The 20,948-nt window shown below is 40.4% G+C and overlaps 2 protein-coding genes across 2 annotated transcripts in view; one reads left to right on the plus strand and one right to left on the minus strand.

Moving 5' to 3' along the window:
* The window catches only part of arhgap29a (Rho GTPase activating protein 29a), a 33,904-nt gene extending 28,389 nt beyond the window's left edge, over window positions 1-5,515 (minus strand). Inside the window, exons 1-2 of the mRNA XM_080489174.1 lie at window positions 5,162-5,515; window positions 3,589-4,006 (exon numbers count right to left, since the gene is read on the minus strand). Coding sequence (XP_080345300.1) covers window positions 3,589-3,907 — 319 coding nt within the window. The 5' untranslated portion in view covers window positions 3,908-4,006; window positions 5,162-5,515. The remainder of the gene's footprint in view (window positions 1-3,588; window positions 4,007-5,161) is intronic.
* Window positions 5,516-7,269: 1,754 nt separating this feature from the next.
* The window catches only part of prkdc (protein kinase, DNA-activated, catalytic subunit), a 30,975-nt gene continuing 17,296 nt past the window's right edge, over window positions 7,270-20,948 (plus strand). Inside the window, exons 1-42 of the mRNA XM_080489444.1 lie at window positions 7,270-7,509; window positions 8,626-8,702; window positions 8,783-8,887; window positions 9,036-9,110; window positions 9,234-9,342; window positions 9,473-9,585; window positions 9,724-9,823; window positions 9,922-9,977; window positions 10,075-10,105; window positions 10,191-10,348; window positions 10,946-11,092; window positions 11,452-11,616; window positions 11,763-11,931; window positions 12,036-12,082; window positions 12,176-12,292; window positions 12,584-12,733; window positions 12,999-13,108; window positions 13,388-13,547; window positions 13,790-13,876; window positions 13,961-14,080; window positions 14,239-14,398; window positions 14,475-14,584; window positions 14,695-14,782; window positions 14,888-15,051; window positions 15,149-15,301; window positions 15,465-15,572; window positions 15,725-15,951; window positions 16,071-16,165; window positions 16,526-16,628; window positions 16,856-16,989; window positions 17,076-17,306; window positions 17,401-17,627; window positions 17,708-17,916; window positions 18,015-18,147; window positions 18,243-18,401; window positions 18,612-18,815; window positions 18,892-19,080; window positions 19,204-19,308; window positions 19,412-19,579; window positions 19,741-19,868; window positions 19,986-20,193; window positions 20,770-20,948. Of these exons, the coding sequence (XP_080345570.1) occupies window positions 7,347-7,509; window positions 8,626-8,702; window positions 8,783-8,887; window positions 9,036-9,110; window positions 9,234-9,342; window positions 9,473-9,585; window positions 9,724-9,823; window positions 9,922-9,977; window positions 10,075-10,105; window positions 10,191-10,348; window positions 10,946-11,092; window positions 11,452-11,616; window positions 11,763-11,931; window positions 12,036-12,082; window positions 12,176-12,292; window positions 12,584-12,733; window positions 12,999-13,108; window positions 13,388-13,547; window positions 13,790-13,876; window positions 13,961-14,080; window positions 14,239-14,398; window positions 14,475-14,584; window positions 14,695-14,782; window positions 14,888-15,051; window positions 15,149-15,301; window positions 15,465-15,572; window positions 15,725-15,951; window positions 16,071-16,165; window positions 16,526-16,628; window positions 16,856-16,989; window positions 17,076-17,306; window positions 17,401-17,627; window positions 17,708-17,916; window positions 18,015-18,147; window positions 18,243-18,401; window positions 18,612-18,815; window positions 18,892-19,080; window positions 19,204-19,308; window positions 19,412-19,579; window positions 19,741-19,868; window positions 19,986-20,193; window positions 20,770-20,948 (5,741 nt within the window). The 5' untranslated portion in view covers window positions 7,270-7,346. The remainder of the gene's footprint in view (window positions 7,510-8,625; window positions 8,703-8,782; window positions 8,888-9,035; window positions 9,111-9,233; window positions 9,343-9,472; window positions 9,586-9,723; window positions 9,824-9,921; window positions 9,978-10,074; window positions 10,106-10,190; window positions 10,349-10,945; window positions 11,093-11,451; window positions 11,617-11,762; window positions 11,932-12,035; window positions 12,083-12,175; window positions 12,293-12,583; window positions 12,734-12,998; window positions 13,109-13,387; window positions 13,548-13,789; window positions 13,877-13,960; window positions 14,081-14,238; window positions 14,399-14,474; window positions 14,585-14,694; window positions 14,783-14,887; window positions 15,052-15,148; window positions 15,302-15,464; window positions 15,573-15,724; window positions 15,952-16,070; window positions 16,166-16,525; window positions 16,629-16,855; window positions 16,990-17,075; window positions 17,307-17,400; window positions 17,628-17,707; window positions 17,917-18,014; window positions 18,148-18,242; window positions 18,402-18,611; window positions 18,816-18,891; window positions 19,081-19,203; window positions 19,309-19,411; window positions 19,580-19,740; window positions 19,869-19,985; window positions 20,194-20,769) is intronic.

The following is a 20,948-nucleotide window of genomic DNA, read 5'->3' on the forward strand; positions in this document are numbered from 1 at the left end:
CATTTAAGGTTGATGTCCACTGCTCGGAAAATAAAACACTGGCTGAGAGGAACCCCTAAGGGATCAATCCTGCAGCCCACAGCTATTCTTGACTTGGGAAAAGATCGTCTGCAAAAGCTGCCAGTTAACAGAAGCATGGTAGTCTGGAGATGCCCCCCGGGACAATAGGTGTCAGACGCACATCACTGACTGTGAATGCAGGCACTGTTGCGAGGGCTACAGGGCTATAAGTTGACTATTGCCCGTGACTATTGGCTCTAAAAAAAAAAAAAGAAAAAAAAAGAGGGTTCCCTTCGGTTTCAGTGAGTGGTCTGGTTAATGAGAGGTTTGAACTATTGTGCAGGGCCGCCTAGACAATATGGCCATAAATTAGAGGGGGGATTTAAATCACATCCAATCACAGTACAAGCCGGCGACTCCCAACGCGCCAAAGCGATCGGCCTCGACGGTGACACGACAAGCAAAAGCCACAAAAATATGAGCAGGACGATTACAAACTTTCAGCAATTACATTTCTGTAATCTCTTCTTATTTTCCACAAATCACCCTCTTCCTGTACTTATCCACAATGAACAGCCTAAAGGGAATTCTCCGTTTTACGCTCACGTGTTGGCTGCTCAGTGGCTGAATTAGCATAACAGAGCCTTTGCTTACTTGACCTGTAAATTATGTGCAGCTACACGAGGAGACGGTGTCACTGCATCATGCTTGTGGTCTGAGGTTCGGATGTCTGCGATAGTTGAATTGATTGTAATTATCAGATTATAAACCAGTTTCTTCCCGCAGCAAAGCCAAAATATTTCACCTGACAGCCCTGCAGCCTACGTACAAAGCAAGTGTTTGAAGATTGTGTGTCGGGTCCATTTCATCCACAGACCAGATCAACTATATGTACTTGGCCAAGTGAAATTAAAAAAATGCAACGCATTTCTGAAATGAAGTATTCCGGCAGACGTGAGTGTATTGCAACTGATGTTCTACTGTTTTGATCTGCAGCAAGCTGACACAGAAAAGTCTCTTCAGCGAAGTGACGCACCTTTACTGACCTCTCCAGATAAAAGAAGAAAGAAAAAAAACAACCTCTGATTCTTATTTCTGAGGCTTGGAAGTTGTGGCAGTGCTACCACGAGAAACAAAGGTAGCATCATCACATGTGCCTTGGCCTCATTTAACGTCTGGATGTTCATTACTAACGTCTGGGGATTAAAAAGTCTGGGTGTGATCCAAAAAGCAATTGTCACACATACCAAAGCAGAACATCATAACAACTCATGTGCAAACGCACAAACAGCAGCAGCAACCAGCTGGGGCTGGTTCCAAACTTCCTTCAAGTTCGGACACTCCACTCAATCACTGCCTTCAAAAGATGAATAATAACTGCAACCGAAGCACAATGTATACAGTATAACTTCAAAAAGAACATCTGATTTAATGCTTCTCTCCCCTCTTCACTTCCCACTTTATGTGTCTCTGTTCTGCTGTTTGTCCTCTCTGTCTCTCAATACTTTGATGCAAGTACCTCTATTGCTGGAAGTCCATGATCAGTGCCTGCAGCTTCCATTAAATCTCTGATGTCCTCTTGTTTCTTTGTCATATCATTTCTCTGACTATCCCATAACCCGAGTAGCTCCAAGAAAAACGCTTCCATGTCTGAGTTTAGATCGACCGGACGTTTCCCTCCCGTAAATTGAAGTCGTTGTCTCTTCTTGTTGACATGACGGCGATGGTTAACGGTGAACATTTCACAAAAATTTAAACCTATCAGAGGACTTAAGAGAATCATAGCAGCTAATTAAACGAAAATGACTGATTGTATGTCTGTAAATCCAATCAGCATGTTACGCAGTTCTAATGTGCTTAAAATGACCATCATCAGTTGTGAGTGTTGTTGACTGTTGAATGATCACAGGGACAAATACATCTCAGATTCACTTGTAGAATATGAAACATCCAGACCGCTAAGGTCTTCAGGAAGAGGATTACGAAGTGTTCCCAGAGTCAGAACCAAACAAGTTGAAGCAGCTTTTAGTTACAATAAAAAATTGATTTTTTTTATTTCCATAAAGTCTTTACTTCATTTATTCTCCTTTCCTTAATTCCCCTATAATACACAGTGAACTGCCTGTTGTCTGAGCACTACTATAGATTTCCCATGCCTTGAATGCAATTGATGCTTTTTATTAAAAATTTAAAAAGCATCACTTTCAAGTCTCAAGACTGATAGGAAAGTTGTTGTTGCTTTTTTTTTTCTCTTGTTACATGGCAACCATGTATTAATTAATGCTAATTATTTTGTATTTTACCTGTAAGATAAGAAGTAAAGCCGGAGCGAGATAAGACAGGTTGAGTGACCGCAGAGCCAAGGCCACAGCGTGACAAAACAGGTACACGGGCCTGGGACTGTGTACATTGCGGGTGAAAGCAACAGTGTGTACACAAGAGCAGACTGGCAGCTACATTCCGTTATAAATCCCCTCCACTGTGCTCACACTACTCAGCATGTTTGTGTCCTTTCTACGCTGCCACAAGCTGTGATTTTTTCTTTTTTTTTCTTTTCTTCTTTTAACTGAAGGACAGGTCTTGTTTAGAAGCCAAACAGACGAAATAACAAAAGAAGAGCAGGAACACACTGTCGTAGTCAGAGGCAGGGGTATAAGGTGTCATAGCTAACACGTGGAAGCCTGCATGCACGACAGGGAACTGTTGTGGAAACACATCTTGAACAGGCTGCAGGTGAAAAATAAATAAAATAGCACCAGGGAGCACCTCAGGTTAGTGATGGTTAAATGTTTGGTGTGGCTAATGTGGCACGCTCATAACTAGACTGGTTAGTTGCAGATTGTTTGGTAAGTGGTGTAAGCCGCCTGTAATCCGCAGAGGGTGTGTTCACACGCTGCGAGCTCGGTTCTTGTTATCCAGTTCAAACAAGCTGTGGTGCGATCGCGCTCCAAATGCAGTTGATCAGCGGGAGTGTGAACACTATGAAGTAAACCTCAGTGCAGATCAGGACCCTTTAAGGTCTCTGCTGCTAAACAACTCAGGTGTGTCAGACACTTTTCTTGGCAGCTTGGAAGATGTTTCATGTGTCATCTAAAAGGCTTCATGATTTCCACCTTAAATGTGAAACATCGACAAGATTTCTTTAGCCTATAAGACAAAAATCGGGTCTACTGTGACCCTGGTGATTGAAAATCTGAGTGATGACAGATAAAAGATGTGACGTCTAATCCAACCAAGCACAAGATGTAGAAGGATGAGGAATCACTGTCATCATGAGGGAAATTCCAGTTTTAACACCTTTATATGTTTTATAAAATTGTAGTGACGCCTCAACTGGTCCAAAATAATCTGATGAGTGTGTCTCATAAGGGATTGAGAAATTAAGCAAAGTTGTGTAACAGAAACATTGTAGAAACCGACAATGTGCAATCTGTATCTGTTAGTCACATGTTAAATATTCCAAGGTGAACACAAGGCAGGCATTGCAGGAAACTGCAGGACAAATGTGAACACACCACAGCATAAAATGAATGGGACTTTAAAGCATTTTTCCACAATTCCCCTCAGCGAGTCTCTTCGCCGGCGTACCTTTGGAGTTGAAGACTTCCTTGAGATGAAGAAGCACGTCGGCAAACTTGCGCACGTCACTGACCAGCTGCATGATGTAGTTTGGGTCCGACGCCGTCACGTCTAGGTTGTCCGAGCTCACCGAGCCGCTCTTGGAGATCTTGGCGGGCCCTGCTGAGCCCAAGCTTGAGCTGGAGAGTCTTGATATACCCAGAGACAGTCGAGTGCCTCCACTACCACCACCACCCCCACTGCCACTGCCACCACTGCTGCTGCTGCTGCCACCTCCACCACTGCCCGATCCTCCGCCAGAACTCTGGCGCAGCATGGCGGCAAGCATGCTTTCGCCGTCCAGTGGCCCTCAGGCCTGGTGGCTGGTGTCGCTGCTTTCAGCTTCGTTGTCAGACGAAATGCTGCTCCACAACTTGAACTGAGGACACTGTCAAGGAGAGAGAGAGAGAGACATAACTCCTAATCCAGACCAGCACCCACTGCAATAACATGACATTACTGACTCAGTCAAAAGTATGACACAACCCCAGAGAGGATTTTGACAGCAGCAAACTGGACTCCTTCATCTTGGTTCTACTACTCCATGGGTACTTTTTAAACATACAACTCTTTAAATCTGCCTTTTGTTGACAGTAGTTCACACCTTGATTCCCCCCCCCCCCCCCCCCCCCCCCCCCCCACACACACACACACACATACAATTAAAAAAAGGAAAGAAATGGTAACATTAATATTTCTCAAATATCTATTTCTTTCAATATTGAGTGAACTAATTCGCCCCAGTAGATATTGTAGTATTGGGAAGGATTTATTACTATACAGTAGTGGAGTAATAACGCCATATACAACTCGAAACGTGATCTGACACACTAAAACAAATATTTACAGAATGAAAAAGACCGGTATGAAACATATCACACAAGCTTTTGAAAACCTCGTTGCATTTTATTTATCTAAAAATGTGTCTGTGCACTACTCTATTTGGTGCTATAAGCAGGTGACATTTCAAAGCATGAGCGCAACTGAAATGCAATGTTTTGCATAAAAAAAAAAATAAGCGATTGACGAGAGACATGGTTCAGGATTTAACAGCTCCATTGCGCCATGAGTAAAAACAACACTTTGGTATTAGTTGAAAATATCTTCGCATCCTCTTTTTTTTTAACTCCTTAATGCTAAATAAAACAAACAAACTTAACTCTCCTTAATGGGGCTCTTGATTTAAGTCGAATCGTTTGCGGTAAAATCAACATAGCAGCAGTTTTTGTTGTAAAGTTTTTTAACTTTTCCACAGTTCTTCTCTCGGGTGGATCGCGGCCACCATTGAGGTGAAAATGGGCGGAATAAGTGTGGAGTTTATTGCAAAATACTGTGTTAAATAACAATTTAAGGATTTCTTCCACAAAAAGATGTATTTTCGCCACAAACCAAGCAAAGGTCGAACTAGTCAACGAGCGTAGAATTCGCGTAAATCCAAAGTGTCAGACGCAACTTTACGCGCACGTCTCCCACGTATTTAAGACAGTTTTACCTGCGGCGACTTCACTCTGGAACAAGTTTCAAAACTTTCAAAGTGACACACCTGCTGTTGGATCGTGAAACATCGCAGCCCCCAAGAATCCCGGAGCGAAAAGAATGAGGATAAAGTAAAAAAAGAAGGATAAATTCCAGTGACAGCGCGGTGTCCGGGGGTCTCGGTCTCTCTCTCTCTCTCTCTCTCTCTCTCTCTCTCTCTCTCTCTCTCTCTCTCTCTCTCTCTCTCTCTCTCTCTCACACACACACACACACACACTCACACACACAGCTGAGTCCTCCGATCAACCGTCTCCTCTCTCCATGTGATGGAGACTGCAACTTGTGATTGGTGTGTGTATGCGTGTGTGTGGGTGCGTGTGCGTGGGTGTGCGTGTGTGAGTTTTGTATAGCGCCCTCCCTCAAAACAGGTGTCCGTCCGCGGCGCGTCTGTGACAATGGAGCATAAAACTTCCTGTTTCCGCTTTCAAAATAAAAACTGCATCCTTAACTCAGTGCAAATTATTTCAATATATGAAAAATAAATCTACTTAAAACCCCTACATATTAAAGCAGTCACTGAGTATTCGGTTATTTGTTTTATGTAATTATTGGCCAATTACCTGCGATTGTGCATCTTTAAAAGAGGGAATAAAGTACAGGAACTTTTCATTTGAAATAGGTTTCTTTCATTACTATCAAAATTTAACAAACTTTATTAAAATCTTATTGAGCGCCAATTCAGTTATTTCTTATTTATTTATTTCTTTATTTATTTGTTTATTTGTTTACTTGTTTGTTTGTTTTTAATTGTTGTTGATTTCATTATTATAATGTTTCCCCTCACATCAGATCAGGAGTTACAATCAATTATATAGAATTTACTAATATAAGTATTTCTGTTCTTCTCTATTCTCTTAATAAGTTATCTACTCTATTCTTGATTTTATCTACTGACCGAATGTGACGAGAATGCTTGTAACAGCGTCCATATATATGGTTTATTGTATGTTGTTCCTAATAATAATAATAATAATAATAATAATAATAATAATAATTTAAAAGTTCACGAAAATAAATACAACTTTCTAGTACTCTTTGAATTGACTGTATCTTCACCAAATTCGTTGGTTATGGTGTTTAAACACAAATTACGTATCTCTAAACGACGGTTCTGTTCGTATAATCAGATCATATTGCAGATTGTAATAACTTTTTTTATCTGAAAAGCTTTTGTTTCCCTTGTCTCTTTTTCAAAGTAAAGCCAACGAGTGTTAAATCTCAATAATTTACTGCCCTCTATTGGTGAAAATGACAAACTGCAGCGCATTAACTCAATGTTACTGTTTCATTCAACAAGCACAAAACGAAAATATTTATCGAATTTTACGAAAAACAAAAAATAATGTGTTTATGAAACACGACTCTGCAAATTTTAATAGAAAATCAAACTTTCAAAACGTACCTTGGTTGTTTTCTTGTAGACATCTCGACGGAAATCTGAGTGATGGTGAACACATAGACATAATATAAGATGAAGTCCACGTTCCGCAGCAAGAAAAGTCCTTCCAATAATAAGAAACTTAACACAAGCGGATGGGGATAGAAGCCACATATCACATATTTTCAGTTCAAGAGCTTGGTGTATTTATGGGGGACAGGAAAAGTGACAGGATGACAAGGAGAAAGTACAAGAAAGCTTAAGGGGAAAACAATACAATGATAAATTACATACAACAGTAGCATATACATTAATGGGGGTGCTGAAATTGATACAGGAAACTATATGCATTAAAGAAGGTCCCACTACATCTTAAACCTGGATCCAACTAAGAAATGGTTTCAGCTGATCAGAGCAAGCCCAAACTTAAATAAATAATTTGTTCCCCTTTTCTTTTTTCTTCTTCTTTTTTTTTTTAGCTATCTCCAATTCTCTTCTGTATATAATGTTATTTGATGACAAGATATATATATATATATATATATATATATATATATATATATATATATATATTTTTTTTTTTTTTTTTTTTTTTTTTTTTAGAGTAAATCAAATTCCTTTAAAAAATAAGAGTTGCATCTGGCTTTTGTTTTGAGAGTCGGGACAAAAGCTTCCGGTCCCGTCTCTTCCGGGTGTGCGATCTGAATCCCTCCGCGCAGGGGGAAGACTTGACGGGACATGTTTATGTTGTTAAAAACTAAAGTGATGCGATTTCTGCGATATTTGTGAGAGGGTTTAAGTGTGTGCTGCAGTCATGTCTTCACAAAGCAGCGCCGCTGGAGGAATTCACGGTCTCCTGCTGAAACTTCATGAATCACTGGCTGAGGAAGACTCTCGAGCTGCCGCCTTGAAATGTCACGATATCGTCGGAGACTTGGGACATGAGTGCATGTTAATGCCTTCCGAGAATGAACTGGGTGAGACAAGGAAAGTCCATCAAAACGTTTGGCTCTTGGCCTTTAACTCGTTATTCTGCACAAAACTCCGATAACAAGCTGCTCGTTTCATGTGTGGAGATCTTCTGTTGTTTACTGGCGCCAGACACTGCAGATTAAAACGCCCCAGAGATGTTTAAATATTGATAAACTACTTTAGATGTAGCTGTTAACTTTCTATGTAGCTTTTTAAAGTCATTCTTCCAACAAGACTCTGGTGGGAGTGTCCGCTAATGAATGAATGAAAGCAATCATGCTTCAAAAAAATTATATTACAGCTCATATTTAAAGTTTAAACTGGAAAAATAATCCCGAAGTTAAAATTGGATTTTGTACATTTTACTTTTTGTATTGGCAATCTAATTTAAGTAATCACGGGATCCCTCCACTTCATTCAAGGGAGCTCATTCTGTACGTAATACACGTGGTCTCTGCTCCATACATTTATATATTTGCAATATTTTTATATTTTCATATATTTCTAATTTTTTTGCAGTATTTCTATGTTTTACTAATATTATTTGCTTTTTGTATTTGTAATTTAATATTTTCTTTTATAATATTTAGAATTTTCATAATCTATTTTTTCCATTATTTTTGTTATGGTTTCATCTTTTTTTATATAAAAATTTTAGTTCAAACGTTTTTAATAAAAAATCATGTAATTTGATGTAATTTTCTTAAATCTTTAAATTCTTTTATGATATTTTCATAATTTTTTTTTTCATGTTTATGATATTTTTTGTTATTTATTTTCGGAATAATTTTCTCAACGGAGTAAATATCTTCTCTCCTTTTATCAATCCAGACCAGGTATCATTAGTCTTTTCTAAAAGTGAAGCTTTCTTCATAAATACCCAGTCATAATAATGGCTTTTTGTTGCAAACGTCCACAATAATTATATTTGCATTGTTCACCCTTAATGAAAACAAATATTAATGCTTGTGAAAAGGTTAGGACAGTAACTTACTATGATTTTCCATGTTAAGAATTTACTTGTGAATAATTGCTTATTATATATTTTATCCCTTGTCTGGACTTTATCCAGCTTTTACTGCATCTGTTCCAAACAGTTGTGCTTTTTTATCCTCATCAAGCTTTACAGACGTCCCTGTTGTTCTCAAAAGACTACGGCCTACTCAGCTTCCTCAGGAAGTCCCTGGCGTCAGATGAGGTAGGTGTCCTGTAGTGACCAGTCTGCAAAGGGTTGTCATGTTTGGTCATTATTTCGATTACACTTTATCTCTGTTTCAGCTGCGAGACACTCGGGTTGAGATCCTGGGCTTCCTGGATACATTTCTGGATCAAATCTCTCGGAGAGTCAAAGGCTGGGAAACGACCTACGCTACTGACATCAGAGTAAATTAAACATTTCGTTTGTTAATCGACAAATATCGAGCCGAGACTGTTTGCAGCATCAAGTCTAATATTATTGTTTATTGGGACTATAACCTCTGTCAGACTACTACTGTAACAATAAGTATTCTTGTTTTGTGTATCGTTGCAGGATGTGTGTATGGTTGTGTACACGAAGGATAAATTAGCCAAGTGTCGAACTCCAGTGCTGGAACTTCTCATCAAGGTTTGTTTTAGTTAATGTATTACTCTGATCATGCAAGACTTTGATATTTGTGAATACGCACATTGCAGCGGCTCCACTTTCACTCACTTTGTCGTCTCCATCCATGTCCTCCCGTCCTCGTAGATTCTGCAATCAACCAAAGCCTCTGGTGTTGTTGCAGATTTTAGAATAAGTGAAATATTCAACAAATATTACAGTGAGCTTTGTCAGAAGAGCAAGTTATCAGATTCAGGTATGTTTTTGTTTTTTGGTTTTTTTTTAACTTGTGAGCTAACTTTATCTTCACACTGAGAATGCCTTTGATTATTTGACAGCTGAGTAAATTTTCCTTTTTTCGTTTCTTTTTTTTTTTACTTCTACAGTTCTTGGCAAAATCTATGAGTTGCTTGGAGTTCTCGCAGAGGTTCATCCCAGTGAAATGGTCAACAACTCCGATAAACTTTACAAGGCCTGTTTGGGAGAACTTAAAGAGCAGGTTGGTTTGATTTTCAGCAAATAATATTCATCAATAGTTGTTTTCTTTCCTATACCAGTGTTTGTAGTCAGGGAAAACAACTTCTTGTTTACGTCTGTGCATTCCGTCATTTTTTTTTTTGTTTGTTTTGTTTTTCAGATGACATCTTCAACCAAGGAGCCGAAGCTTCTTGTTGTCGCTGGATGTTTGAGAGGAATCACAGCTCTCATGGTAAACTTCTCTAAAACTATGGAAGAAGGTGGGAAATTGTGCATTTCATCCGTTTACTTTAGGTCAAAACTCACATTTTCAACTTGTGTTTGGATCCTTTCAATAGTTTTTTTTCCTGATTTGCAGACCCGGCAACATCTAAGGACATTTTTCAGTATGCCATGAAGGCAATCAGTCCCCAGGTACTTCACTCAGCAGGGATGTTTTCAGAATATTCTATCACTTCAGATGTTTGTACGTGCTGTTTTGTTTATGCCTGTTGTTTAACTTGTGTTGTAGACGGAAATGACTCGCTATGCAGTCACATTCGGTGAGACCGGCATATTCTTAGACAAATTGAGGTAAATCTCACTAAAAACTGCAAACTAACTCGGCTTACTGTCCTCCTTCAACAGCTGGGCTTAGATTATTTGCCAAACATGCATCCCAGTTCAGCAGCTGCCTTATGGACCACTACCGAAGTTTGTTTGACATCATGTGTAAGCTCTGCGGACACATCAACGCTGAAATGAAGAAGACGAGTTACTATGCACTTGAAGCTTTCCTTAAACAGGTAAACACATCAGAGCTTTTTCACAAAGGGGCGACCAGTGCACAGCAGGGTTTCCAAGTGAAATGTCTGTAAAAGTATGCGACATAAATCAGTGGCACAATATAGCATTTTTAGTCATGCCACTTTGTAAAGATACCAACGACTCAACACAAACAACAGTGCCTAGTACAAAGAATCAATTCTGACCATATATAATAAGCAAGACAGATTCTTCTTCAAAAGCTGTTTGAATTTGCTTATAAAGTAAAAACTAAACTGAGGATTTACACAGACCCTTCATATTTGATTCTCAATGTGCTAAGGAGTGGACCCACAAAGTTATCAAACATCTCAGGAGTGCGATTATGGAGACATAAATCACCCATATTCGTCACTGCTTTATCAAATTCAGAGTCACCAGAGTTCTTCCCAACTCATAATGGCGAAGCCAGGTTACATGCTGGACAGGTCACAAGACAAATGGGGACAAAAAGGGACACACAGACAACACACACTCCGATTCACACCTGGGGGAAGTTTAGGGTCACCAATTGACCTCACATTAATGTTTTTGTACAGTACCACTCATGTACAGTGCTTTCTATTGTCATTTTCCAGGTTGCAGAGTTGGTGGCTGACAACATTGAGGAGCACAAAAGCAAGCTGAAGTTCTTCATGCAGAAGTTCTGTGGCATCATTAAGACGATGGACTCGACACACAAGGAACTCTCCATTGCCATACGAGGATATGGATTCTTCGCAGCTGTGGGTTTACTGCTTGGTTTATTTCAAGTGTCTTAAGGCATAATTCAGCTTTTTTTTTTCAGCAGGATAAAATTAACTACTATATTCCAGATTTCTCCTGGTGGTGCATCTGCTTAAATCTTGAGTGTGGGTAATACAGGTTTGAATCCCAGTTGCAGCAGGAAGGGCACCTGGCATAAAAACACAATAGACATTTACTCATATACTTTAAAGTTTATCATCTATATATTCCATAAAATCCAGTTGGTTTCCTATATGTCATCAGACAGTCTTAAGTTTCATCTGTCAGCTTCACGTCTTTATTTACTGTGACTAGATTTAGGAAGAAAGTCTAAACTTTTTCTCCTTCCTGTCTTTAGCCGTGCAAAAAGGTTTGCCCACAAGATGTGGACTTGATGTACACGGAGCTGATTCAGCGTTGTAAGCAGATGTACCTGACAGAGTCGGACCAGGAGGACGAAAGCTTCTACCAGCTGCCTAGCTTCCTGGACTCTATAGCCAGTGTCCTAATTCACCTGGACAAGGTGAAGTCACAATTCTCCTGAGAAAGCATGAAATAAAAAACATCAGCAGAAATCAAATGAGACTGTTTAGCTTGTTTTTATCGTTTTCTTTACACATGCAATGACACCTTATGTAACCAAAGCTTGATTTGACTTGGTGCTGGCAGATCCCAGAGGTTTACACGCCGATCCTGGAGCGCCTCCTTGTGGTGCAGATTGACAGCTTCCCTCAGTACAGCGAGAGGATGCAGATTTCTTGTTGTCGATCCATCCTGAAGGTGTTGGTGGCCATGGCCTCCAAAGGACCAGTTCTGTGGAGCTTCATTAGCTCCGTGGGTACGTTGACAATAAAATGTTGTCCTTTGAATCTGCTGACGTCTGAGAAGAATAATTATCTTTTATAAATATGAGCTTGCAGGTAATAGTTGCTTCTGTTTCAGTTCACCAGGGTTTGATTCGGGTCTGTTCAAAACCCATCGTGACTGAGGTCAGACTCTGTTTTCTGTATATTTTTGCTCAAACGATATATAACTCGCCTTCATGTTTCATGTAACATGAAATTGTGTCTTTAATTTCTCAGGATGGTGTAAACCATACCTCGGAGTCTTCTCAAGTTCGCAGTGGAAAGTGGAAAGTTCCTTCTAGTGAGAACTACCTTCCTCTGTTCAAAGACCTGCTGGACTGTGATCGGCTGAAGGTACCGTTATAGTTTTAGGTTTCATTTTTTACAGATTTGTTGCAAGTGTCTTAATTATCGAAAATTTGTTCAATATCTGTTCATGTTCCATCCATTTTACTGCTTTCAAATCTGTATAACTTCATACAATACAATATTAAACAAAATTGAAGCAGATATGACCGTAGTTTCATGGTTTTTGCTTGACAGAATACTGTAAAAATATCCATTGGTGGGTAGAAAAATGTGACTGAATAGAAGTTTAATTGAGAATCTTTGCCGTTGTTTCTTCGTCTCTGTCAACTTCTGCAGGATTCTGGATTTTTGGACGGTCCGTTTGAAAGTCAGAATGCTGCCCTCGGCTCTTTGAGCCGTCTTCTGTACGATGAGCTGGTGAAATCGATTCTCCGCATTGTAGAGAAATTGGACCTTTCTCTGGAGAAAATAACAACTGGAGAGGAGGTGATGCCTCACTTTGCTTCCTAAAGATTCAGACGTTGACATCATTTTCAACATTTCTGCTCTGTACACCGCTACAAAGGTTCCTTAATGAAAATGTTCTGCAGTTCACCTTCATGTGAAAGGTATTCTAAGCTACTTTGTAAGATAGGGATTATCCTTCTAATGTAAGTTTAGTCTTCAAAAATGTTGAGTTTCTTCATATTGGCTTGTTTTTATCATTTAGTAATTTTGGATATATTCCACATACTTTTCCGTTTTTGGTCAGGCTCCAGATGATGCAGCCCACGTCCTGCCCTCCTCTGACCCCACAGCTCACCTTTTGCCAAACAAGATCAAAGATTTCACCGCATTTATCAACCTTGTGGACTTTTGCAGGTAACAAACATTTAACACGGACATCTTCGGATGTCATAGTGAGAACATGTCTGTGTTAGATTCTTAGCTGTGTTTCTCCTGTTATTTTACAAGTTAGAGTTCAATTGAAGCAACAATACACTTCTAACAACGTCTGTATTGTTTACCAAACAGTATAGTTGAGGGTATTTGAATCTTGCAGACACCTAAGCTGTTATTGTTTACTCTGGGACATTATAGCTGATGGTAGACAGTGGAAAACCTCCGGTGAAAGTATTTTTTTTCCCTCTACCTTTGCAGTGAGTTGTTGCTGAAGAAACACCAGGAGTATTTCCAGGCTTGGATGTATCCTCTCAGCCATGAACTCGTCCTCCACTCCATACGAAACCCTCTTGTTAGTGGCTTTTACAAGCTTCTGTCTGTCACTATGAAAATTGCCAAGAGGACCAAGTACTACCAGGTAAAATATTTCACGGTTTTTACTTTTATAATTGTTTTACCATTTCTAATCGTTGCTATTGTGTTTTGACTTTTTCATTCAATCATGTACCAGAAATTTTAAATTTTGGTTTCAACATGCCAAGTTAAACTGAATGGATTTCCTCGACGTGTTTTTATTATTGAATTGTTTTAAGTTGGTGAAATCAAACATGAACAAACTCACTGAATAAAAGCAAACTCTACATATCTGCTTTAAAACAGGGGGTTGGCCTGAGGAGCGGCACCTCCCCACACACTGACACAGTGAAAAGTTCTTGTTTTGCTCTATTCGCTAAGTTTGGAAAAGAGGTACGTTCTCATTTTGTTGTAAACGTGCACTGAATTTAACGTCACAGAATAATTGCAATATGTGATGTGATTTGTTTCTGCTAGGTGTGTGTCAGAATGAAGCAGTACAAAGACGAGCTGCTGGCGTCCTGCTTGACATTCGTCCTCTCGCTGCACCACAACATCGTAGCTCTGGACATAAAGGCCTACTGTCCTGCTCTGGAGGTGCGAATATTGTCATTTATTCACCAATAATTGCAATCTGACAGAAATATGTTGTAAATTAATTCTCTATTGCATAATGTTACACTTCCTAAATGAAAAAATCTTTTCCTTCTGGCTTCTAAAACCTCTCTTGTGTCCTGGGTTGTGATGGGTTACAGACATCTCTGAAGTTGGGTTTGAGCTATGTTCCCTTGGCCAACGCAGCCCTGGATGCTCTTGAGGACTGGTCCTCTCACATTCCTCTAGAGACCATGCAGCCCTGCTACTCAAGTATCCTTCCTCTTCTGGATGGATACCTGAAAACCACCTCCACTGACAGTAAGGCAAACAACGGCTCACTGTATAGCTGAATTAGAAATACTTTCACTTCATGATTTGGTGTTGTTTACTTCAGATAAAGACGAGAGCAGCTGGGAGGTGATGTCTTCTGTGTCTTCAAGGACTGACCGAGGATACAGCCGGGTGATGACAAGGCTCCTCAAGAAGTCCAACCAACTTGTTGTGGTAATGGATGTTACGTAATTCCTTATTTTCGAGCGAAAACCAGATACAGTATCTGTTGAGAATCACACAAGTCTGCGTTTCATGTTGTATTTTCTTTTGTCCGGTTCCAGGAAGATGCTCCTCTTGTCAAGGTGCGGCTCAGGGTGGTGAAGCTGCTCGGTCATCTGGGAGGAAAGCTGAACAGAAACCTTGTGACTGGTATGAGTGTTTACAGAACACTTGAAGTGTTTGGAGAGCACAATGCCTGCTAATATCTATGTTGGTCATGGATGTTGATCACATTACTTCCGTTTTGACGTTTAGTGGTCTCATCTGAAGAAATGATGAAGAAATTTGTCGCCTGGGATTCGGAAAAAAGACTCAGCTTCGCTGTGCCATTCAAAGACATGAAGCCAGTCATTTTCCTGGACCCATTTCTGCCTCGTGTCAGTGAACTGGCTCTGTCAACAAGCGATAGGCAAACCAAGGTTTGTCGTCACATCTATTCTCACCAACCGCATCAGTTTCCAAATTGACTCCTGAAGATTGACATTTCTCTGAATGTTTTCCATGATTCTGGTGTAGGTGGCAGCATGTGAGCTCCTCCACAGTTTGGTGGTCTACATGGTTGGCAAGAGTGCTCAGATGGCTGAAGGAGAGAAGAGTTTACCGCCGATGTACAAGTTACACAAAAGGCTTTTCCCTGTGCTGCTGCGTCTGGCCTGCGACGTTGATCAAGTAAGTGCACTGCATCACCCTGAGTTCAATTCCTTCCGGTCTGAAAGTGTCCCAAACTGGGCCGTGATACAGATACACATAGTAGAGATCCTCAAACCTAGTAAAGTGCTCTGATACAATCGCATTTATGTATGGTAGAATTGCCTTTTTATCCAATTTCCAGGTTACCAGGCAGCTCTTTGAACCTCTGGTTATGCAGCTGATTCACTGGTTCACAAACAACAAGAAGTTTGAAAGCCAAGACACAGTAGCTGTCCTTGAGGCCATTCTGGTAAGTGTGTGTATTTTATCATGTTGATTTTATTTAGAACTTCTATAAATAAATGTTATTGAACTCCATCCATTTAGTTCTCCTGAAGCATGCACACTTTCACACAATTGCTTAATTGAGCTTTCAAGCCTCTCTTGGTTGCGTGTCGTCAGGACGGCGTGGTCGACCCAATGGACAGCACTCTCAGAGATTTCTGCGGCCGCTGCATTGAAGAGTTTGTCAAGTGGTCGATCAAGCAGACCACCCCCAAGCAGCAAGAGAAGAGCCCCACCAACATGAAATCATTGTTCAAGCGCATCTACAGCCTGGCTCTTCATCCCAATGGGTTCAAAAGACTCGGGGCTGCCTTAGCATTCAACAGTATTTACAGACAATTCAGGTATGGTGGCTTTATTGATATGTAACTATCCTTTTAACTACTAAATTTAATGGTGGGAATGGCAATAATGAATTGCATGTTTAATATTGTCTGAATCTTTCTGTAATGTGCCTCTCCAGGGAGGAAAATGCTTTGGTGGAACAGTTTGTCTTTGAAGTTCTTGTCATATTTATTGAAAGCCTGGCTCTTGCACATGCAGACGAGCGATCCCTAGGTAATGATTTTATACTTTGCCTTAAAAGACTGCATATTCTCAATAATTGTTAGTTTCCTCTTGTCTTAAAATCTTCATCTCAAATGCATAAACTTTATACTTTTAACTATATCAGCAGGGGATATTTGCAAATAGTTTTCTCAGTTACATTGCTTTTTAAGTAATGTTTTGCCAACATTTGTAAGATTAGTGTTTTGTATGTATAAGTTGAAGTTGCAGGTGTTGCATGCACTCATGACTATATGAAGTTCATCCTACAGTATAGTATTTAAGATTGTTTTAACACTTTTTTCTTAGTAAAGTTTCATTGCGAGATACAAACACATTTTTAGGCTTTTCTTTCTTCTCCTCCATGCCTAGGTACATTGCAGCAGTGTCGCAGTGCCATTGATCATCTAAAAAGAATAATCATACACAAGGCTCCCAGTCTGAATCAGCACAGTGCGAAGAGACGCATTCCAAGGTTAGTGTATCCGATCACTCTGCAGCCATCTCATATAAGCTGTGAAAACACTTTCTTTAACTGAAATCATACTGTTTCCTGTCAGTAATTATTTGGTCAGTGACAGCCCATAAAGATTTAAAACCCAAGTGTGCTTTCATTACTAGAACAAGCAAATATGTTTAAATATCAGTTACACACCTAATGTAAATCAATTAAGCATGAACAGGTATTTCTTCTACTTTCAGGGGATTTCCACCTGATGAGAAGCTTTGTCTGTCAGATGTGATTTCATGGCTTCTGGAACAATGCGGGCGTCCACAGACTGAGTGTCGCCACAAATGCATGGAGCTTCTCTATGAGTTCATCCCGCTCCTTCCAGGTGACAGCCATGGCTTTGTTCGACAACCATCTCATGGTGTGCCTGCTGTGAATCGGAGTAACCTCCGGGACATGTGTGTGATTTAGGAAAGAAATCTCCACCTCAGTGGCTGGATGGCAAGTTGAAGGATCATGGTACAGGCTTCCTGGTGTCACGATTTGAGGGCGGAGGTCTCTTCTCTCAGCCCACTCTCAGGGAGCTGACGGGCCCGTTCAGTGTCAGAGCCACTCTTCAGTGGATGGACCTCCTGCTGGCTGTTCTGGACTGTTACAACACCTTCATCAGCTTACACATCATCAAGCCTCAGTTTCTTCTCAGTGAGTCTCCATAACAGCTTGTCTGACTTTCTTTGTGTGAAATCTGTATGAATTGGGGTAATCATTAAATACTCTTCTTTCTTTTTTTTCAAAGGCTTGAAAGAGGAATCATGCTTTCTGAAAGCGGTCCATTTCTTTCTGACTGAGTTGGCAACTCATGATCTGGCCTCAGCAGAGAGCTGCTTCCGTCTGGGTGAGAGGACGTCTCACTTCAGCCCAAGAGAGGCGGAACAGTACAACTACAGCAAGTGCACCATCATCGTTCGCTTGCTGGAATTTGCCTCAATGATTCTTGTGAAAGGAGATGAGGAGCTATGGAAGGTACACTGCAAAACTTAGACATTCTTCAGTTCAAAGTTTAATCTTTTTATTAATTGTGTTATGATTAATTTTTTCCACAGCTTCTTGAAAAATACATTTTTGGCTCCATTTTCTTTGAGTTGACCGCGACGGTGGTGTGTCAGCCGTCTGCTGCCAGCTTTAACATGGCCGATGTGGAGGTCATAAAGAACCTCCCGGACGTGTGTGTTCCTCTGCTCAAAGCTCTTCTGGCTTCACCTTACCGCAACCATCTGGAAGGCAGCCTACAAATGAAGATCTCACGTAAAAAGTGAGTGATCTTTCTCATTTAATGTGAAGGAACATACCACATGAAATAACAACGCTTATGATAATAACTTTTCTGATTGTCTTTAATGACCATCGTAGCGTGGAAGAGTTGTGTGCTGTAGACCTGTACAGCTCCAGCACTATCAGACAACAAGACCAGATGGAAATGGTTCTGGCTTCCTGCAAACAGATTCAAAAAGCTGGTTTCCTCAGCTCCATCCTGCACAGCGAGGTAAAAAACAAGAATCCTAAGTAGGTCTAATATTTTATCTGTTGGCTAAGCACATGTATCAAATATACTTTTTGTACTTATTATCTTTGTTACAGGATTCATCCTATTCCACATCACTTGGGTCCCAACTGCTGCAGACTGTGTATAAAGGCATAGCACCAGGAGAGGAAAGGAAAGCACTTCCGTCCTTGGATGTAAACACCAAGAGAGTCGCAGATGGCCTGCTTCAGCTTGCCTTTTCTCTCAATCAGCAGGTCAGTGCAACCGTTCCTTAATGTGTGTATATACTGTTTAGATTTTGGCTGATCCCAGACAAACTATATCATCGAAGGCTTCATACAACCAATAAAAATGATATTGTTATTGTTGCATATTAAAATACGTTGCTGCAGTCAAACCTCTTGATCAGATTCAACTGTTGGTAATATTGTGCTTCCCACGGTTTTCTGATTATTTTTCTGTAGAGTGAACAGCTGGTGGACTTGCTCTTGAACACCATCATGCTTTCAGTGCCCATATCTGGAAGTCAGAGCCGCAACTTTTTGAGCTTCTCGCATGGCGAGTACTTCTACAGCCTCTTCCAGTCAACCATCAACACCGAGCTGCTGCGGAGCCTGAATACCACTGTGCCTCACCTCATGAAGGCCTCGTCCAAAAACCCCAGCATGGTACTTCACATTAAAAAATAAATAAAATCCTGATATTAGGTCGTGCAACTTAATGGAAAGACAATCATTTTTCCAGGTGAGCGTGCTGCTGAACGGCATGCTGGATCACAGCTTCAGGGAGCGCTCGATGAGGAAGACCCAGGGGAAGCAGCTGGTTGAAGAGGTGCTCAGAAGATGGATGAGTCTGCAGTCATGGTGGGAAGGAAGCTCTTCCACTCCAGAAAGCAAAACTGCTACTCTTATGCTGCTATCCAAACTTCTGCAGGTACCTATGAAGGGAATTATTACTGGCCGATTAAGACAACTGGACTACTCTGAAATGCACGAATGCATTTGCGATGAATCATTTCTCTTATCTTATTTTGATTCATTTCTGCTGCCTCCTCAGATTGACTCTTCAGTCTGCTCCAACATCAGCCATGAAGCGTTCAGACCAGTGTTCTCTACGTTCACTATGCTGCTGGTTGACATGAATCTTCCTTTAAATTTTAAGGTAATGAGGATGCATACTTCCACATGATCAGTGTGTTTTGACACTTTTAAGTTACTGTACAAAATAAGTGTTTCCCTTTTCTGTGCGATCCCTCATGCTTCAGAGTCAGGCCCTGTTGGTGTTGCCCTTCTTCACGACCCTCCCCGAGGAGCCTCTTGCTGAGCTGCAGCGAGCCCTCGACGCCCTGGTAGTTTCACACTTTCCCATGCAGTCTGACGAGTTTGCTAAAGGCTCCCTGCACCGCAACAACTACATGGACTGCATCCGGAAGGTAAAAACAAGCCTACAGAGACTGAAGAGGAGGAAAAATAGACAATTCAAATAATCTCATTTAGAGAAATTAGCAATTGTTTGGTTTCGCTGTGTAAGCCTGGTTTCCCTCTTTATTTGATGCGGTCTTTCAACTCCAAAGTTTGCATTTCTGTGTCTCAGCTGCTGGACGCTCTGGAGCTTTCTCAGAGTCCACTGCTGCTCAGACTGATGGCAGGGATTCTGTGTCGGGACGATAAGCACATCATGGAGGAGCAATTCCAAAACTGCTTCCAAAGAATTGCAAAGCGGTGGGATACTAGTTTTGTTGCTAGACGAAAAGAAACACTCACACTTCCCGTGGAGGCTCTTTGAATCTTGTCCTCCTCTGTTATGTGTTATTATTTTGTTTGTTTGTGTGTCTTTAGGTCAAACGGCGAGCGGCAGCTTCAGCTCCTGTGTACAGTGTACGATGTGATTCAGAAAGGAGATGTGCCTGTGAGCTCAATGCTTCGGGCCATGATGGAGCGGGTCCTGCTGCCTCTGGCCTCTCACTGCAGCATCTCGGCCCTGAACGAATTCTTCGTGGCAAATGTCTTTGACATAATCACGCTGCTGCTGAGTCGCTTCACCAAGGTTTGCCTCTAAGCTTCAATGAACAGCATTCATAATAGTTTTTAGGTTAAACAAAAAGAAATAGAATTATCAAAAATGTAATTGATTTCTTAGTTATTTCTACACTAAATATCCTTTTAATTTAATTTGTGATAATTATGGCCTCCCCCCCAAAAAAAGAAAATACAATTGGATATATCTCTGTAATCATTTGCAATACGGTATAGATTTCCTTTACTTAGAAGTCCACATTATTGAGAATAAAACAAAATTCCTGAATTTTTGTTTATAATAACTTCAAAATATTGGGAAGATTTAGCATTTGAATGAAATCCTAGTGAGAATAATTGTTCTTTTTTTGGTGATATTCCTCTCAAACACAGCCAATCATACAGCTTCATATTTCACATCTTAGTATATTAGCATATTTAACGGTCTATTTGAATATTTTTTAGGTTTTTTTCTGTTGTATTCAATTTGTTTGAGGTGCACTTGTATGATTAATTTCTTTTTTTATTTATCTTGAAGCTACATCTCTTATTAGCTTTTTCAAAGCACAATGAATGTCATTTTTATATATTAATGTATTGATTTCAGTCAAATGAGGACGCATTTAAGGTCCAGTTGCTGAAGAAGAGTGGCTTCTTCAAGCTGATGGAGCTCCTCTATTCACGGCTTCCCAAAGAAGAGGTGTACTCCAAAGAATCCAGAATTAACCGAGCTTACTGCCGCTCCGACAAAACGGAGGGAAACGAGTTGTCCAAGACGTTGATGAA

This window comes from Lipophrys pholis (genome assembly GCF_963383615.2).
Source record: "Lipophrys pholis genome assembly, chromosome: 20".
NCBI lineage: Eukaryota > Metazoa > Chordata > Actinopteri > Blenniiformes > Blenniidae > Lipophrys > Lipophrys pholis.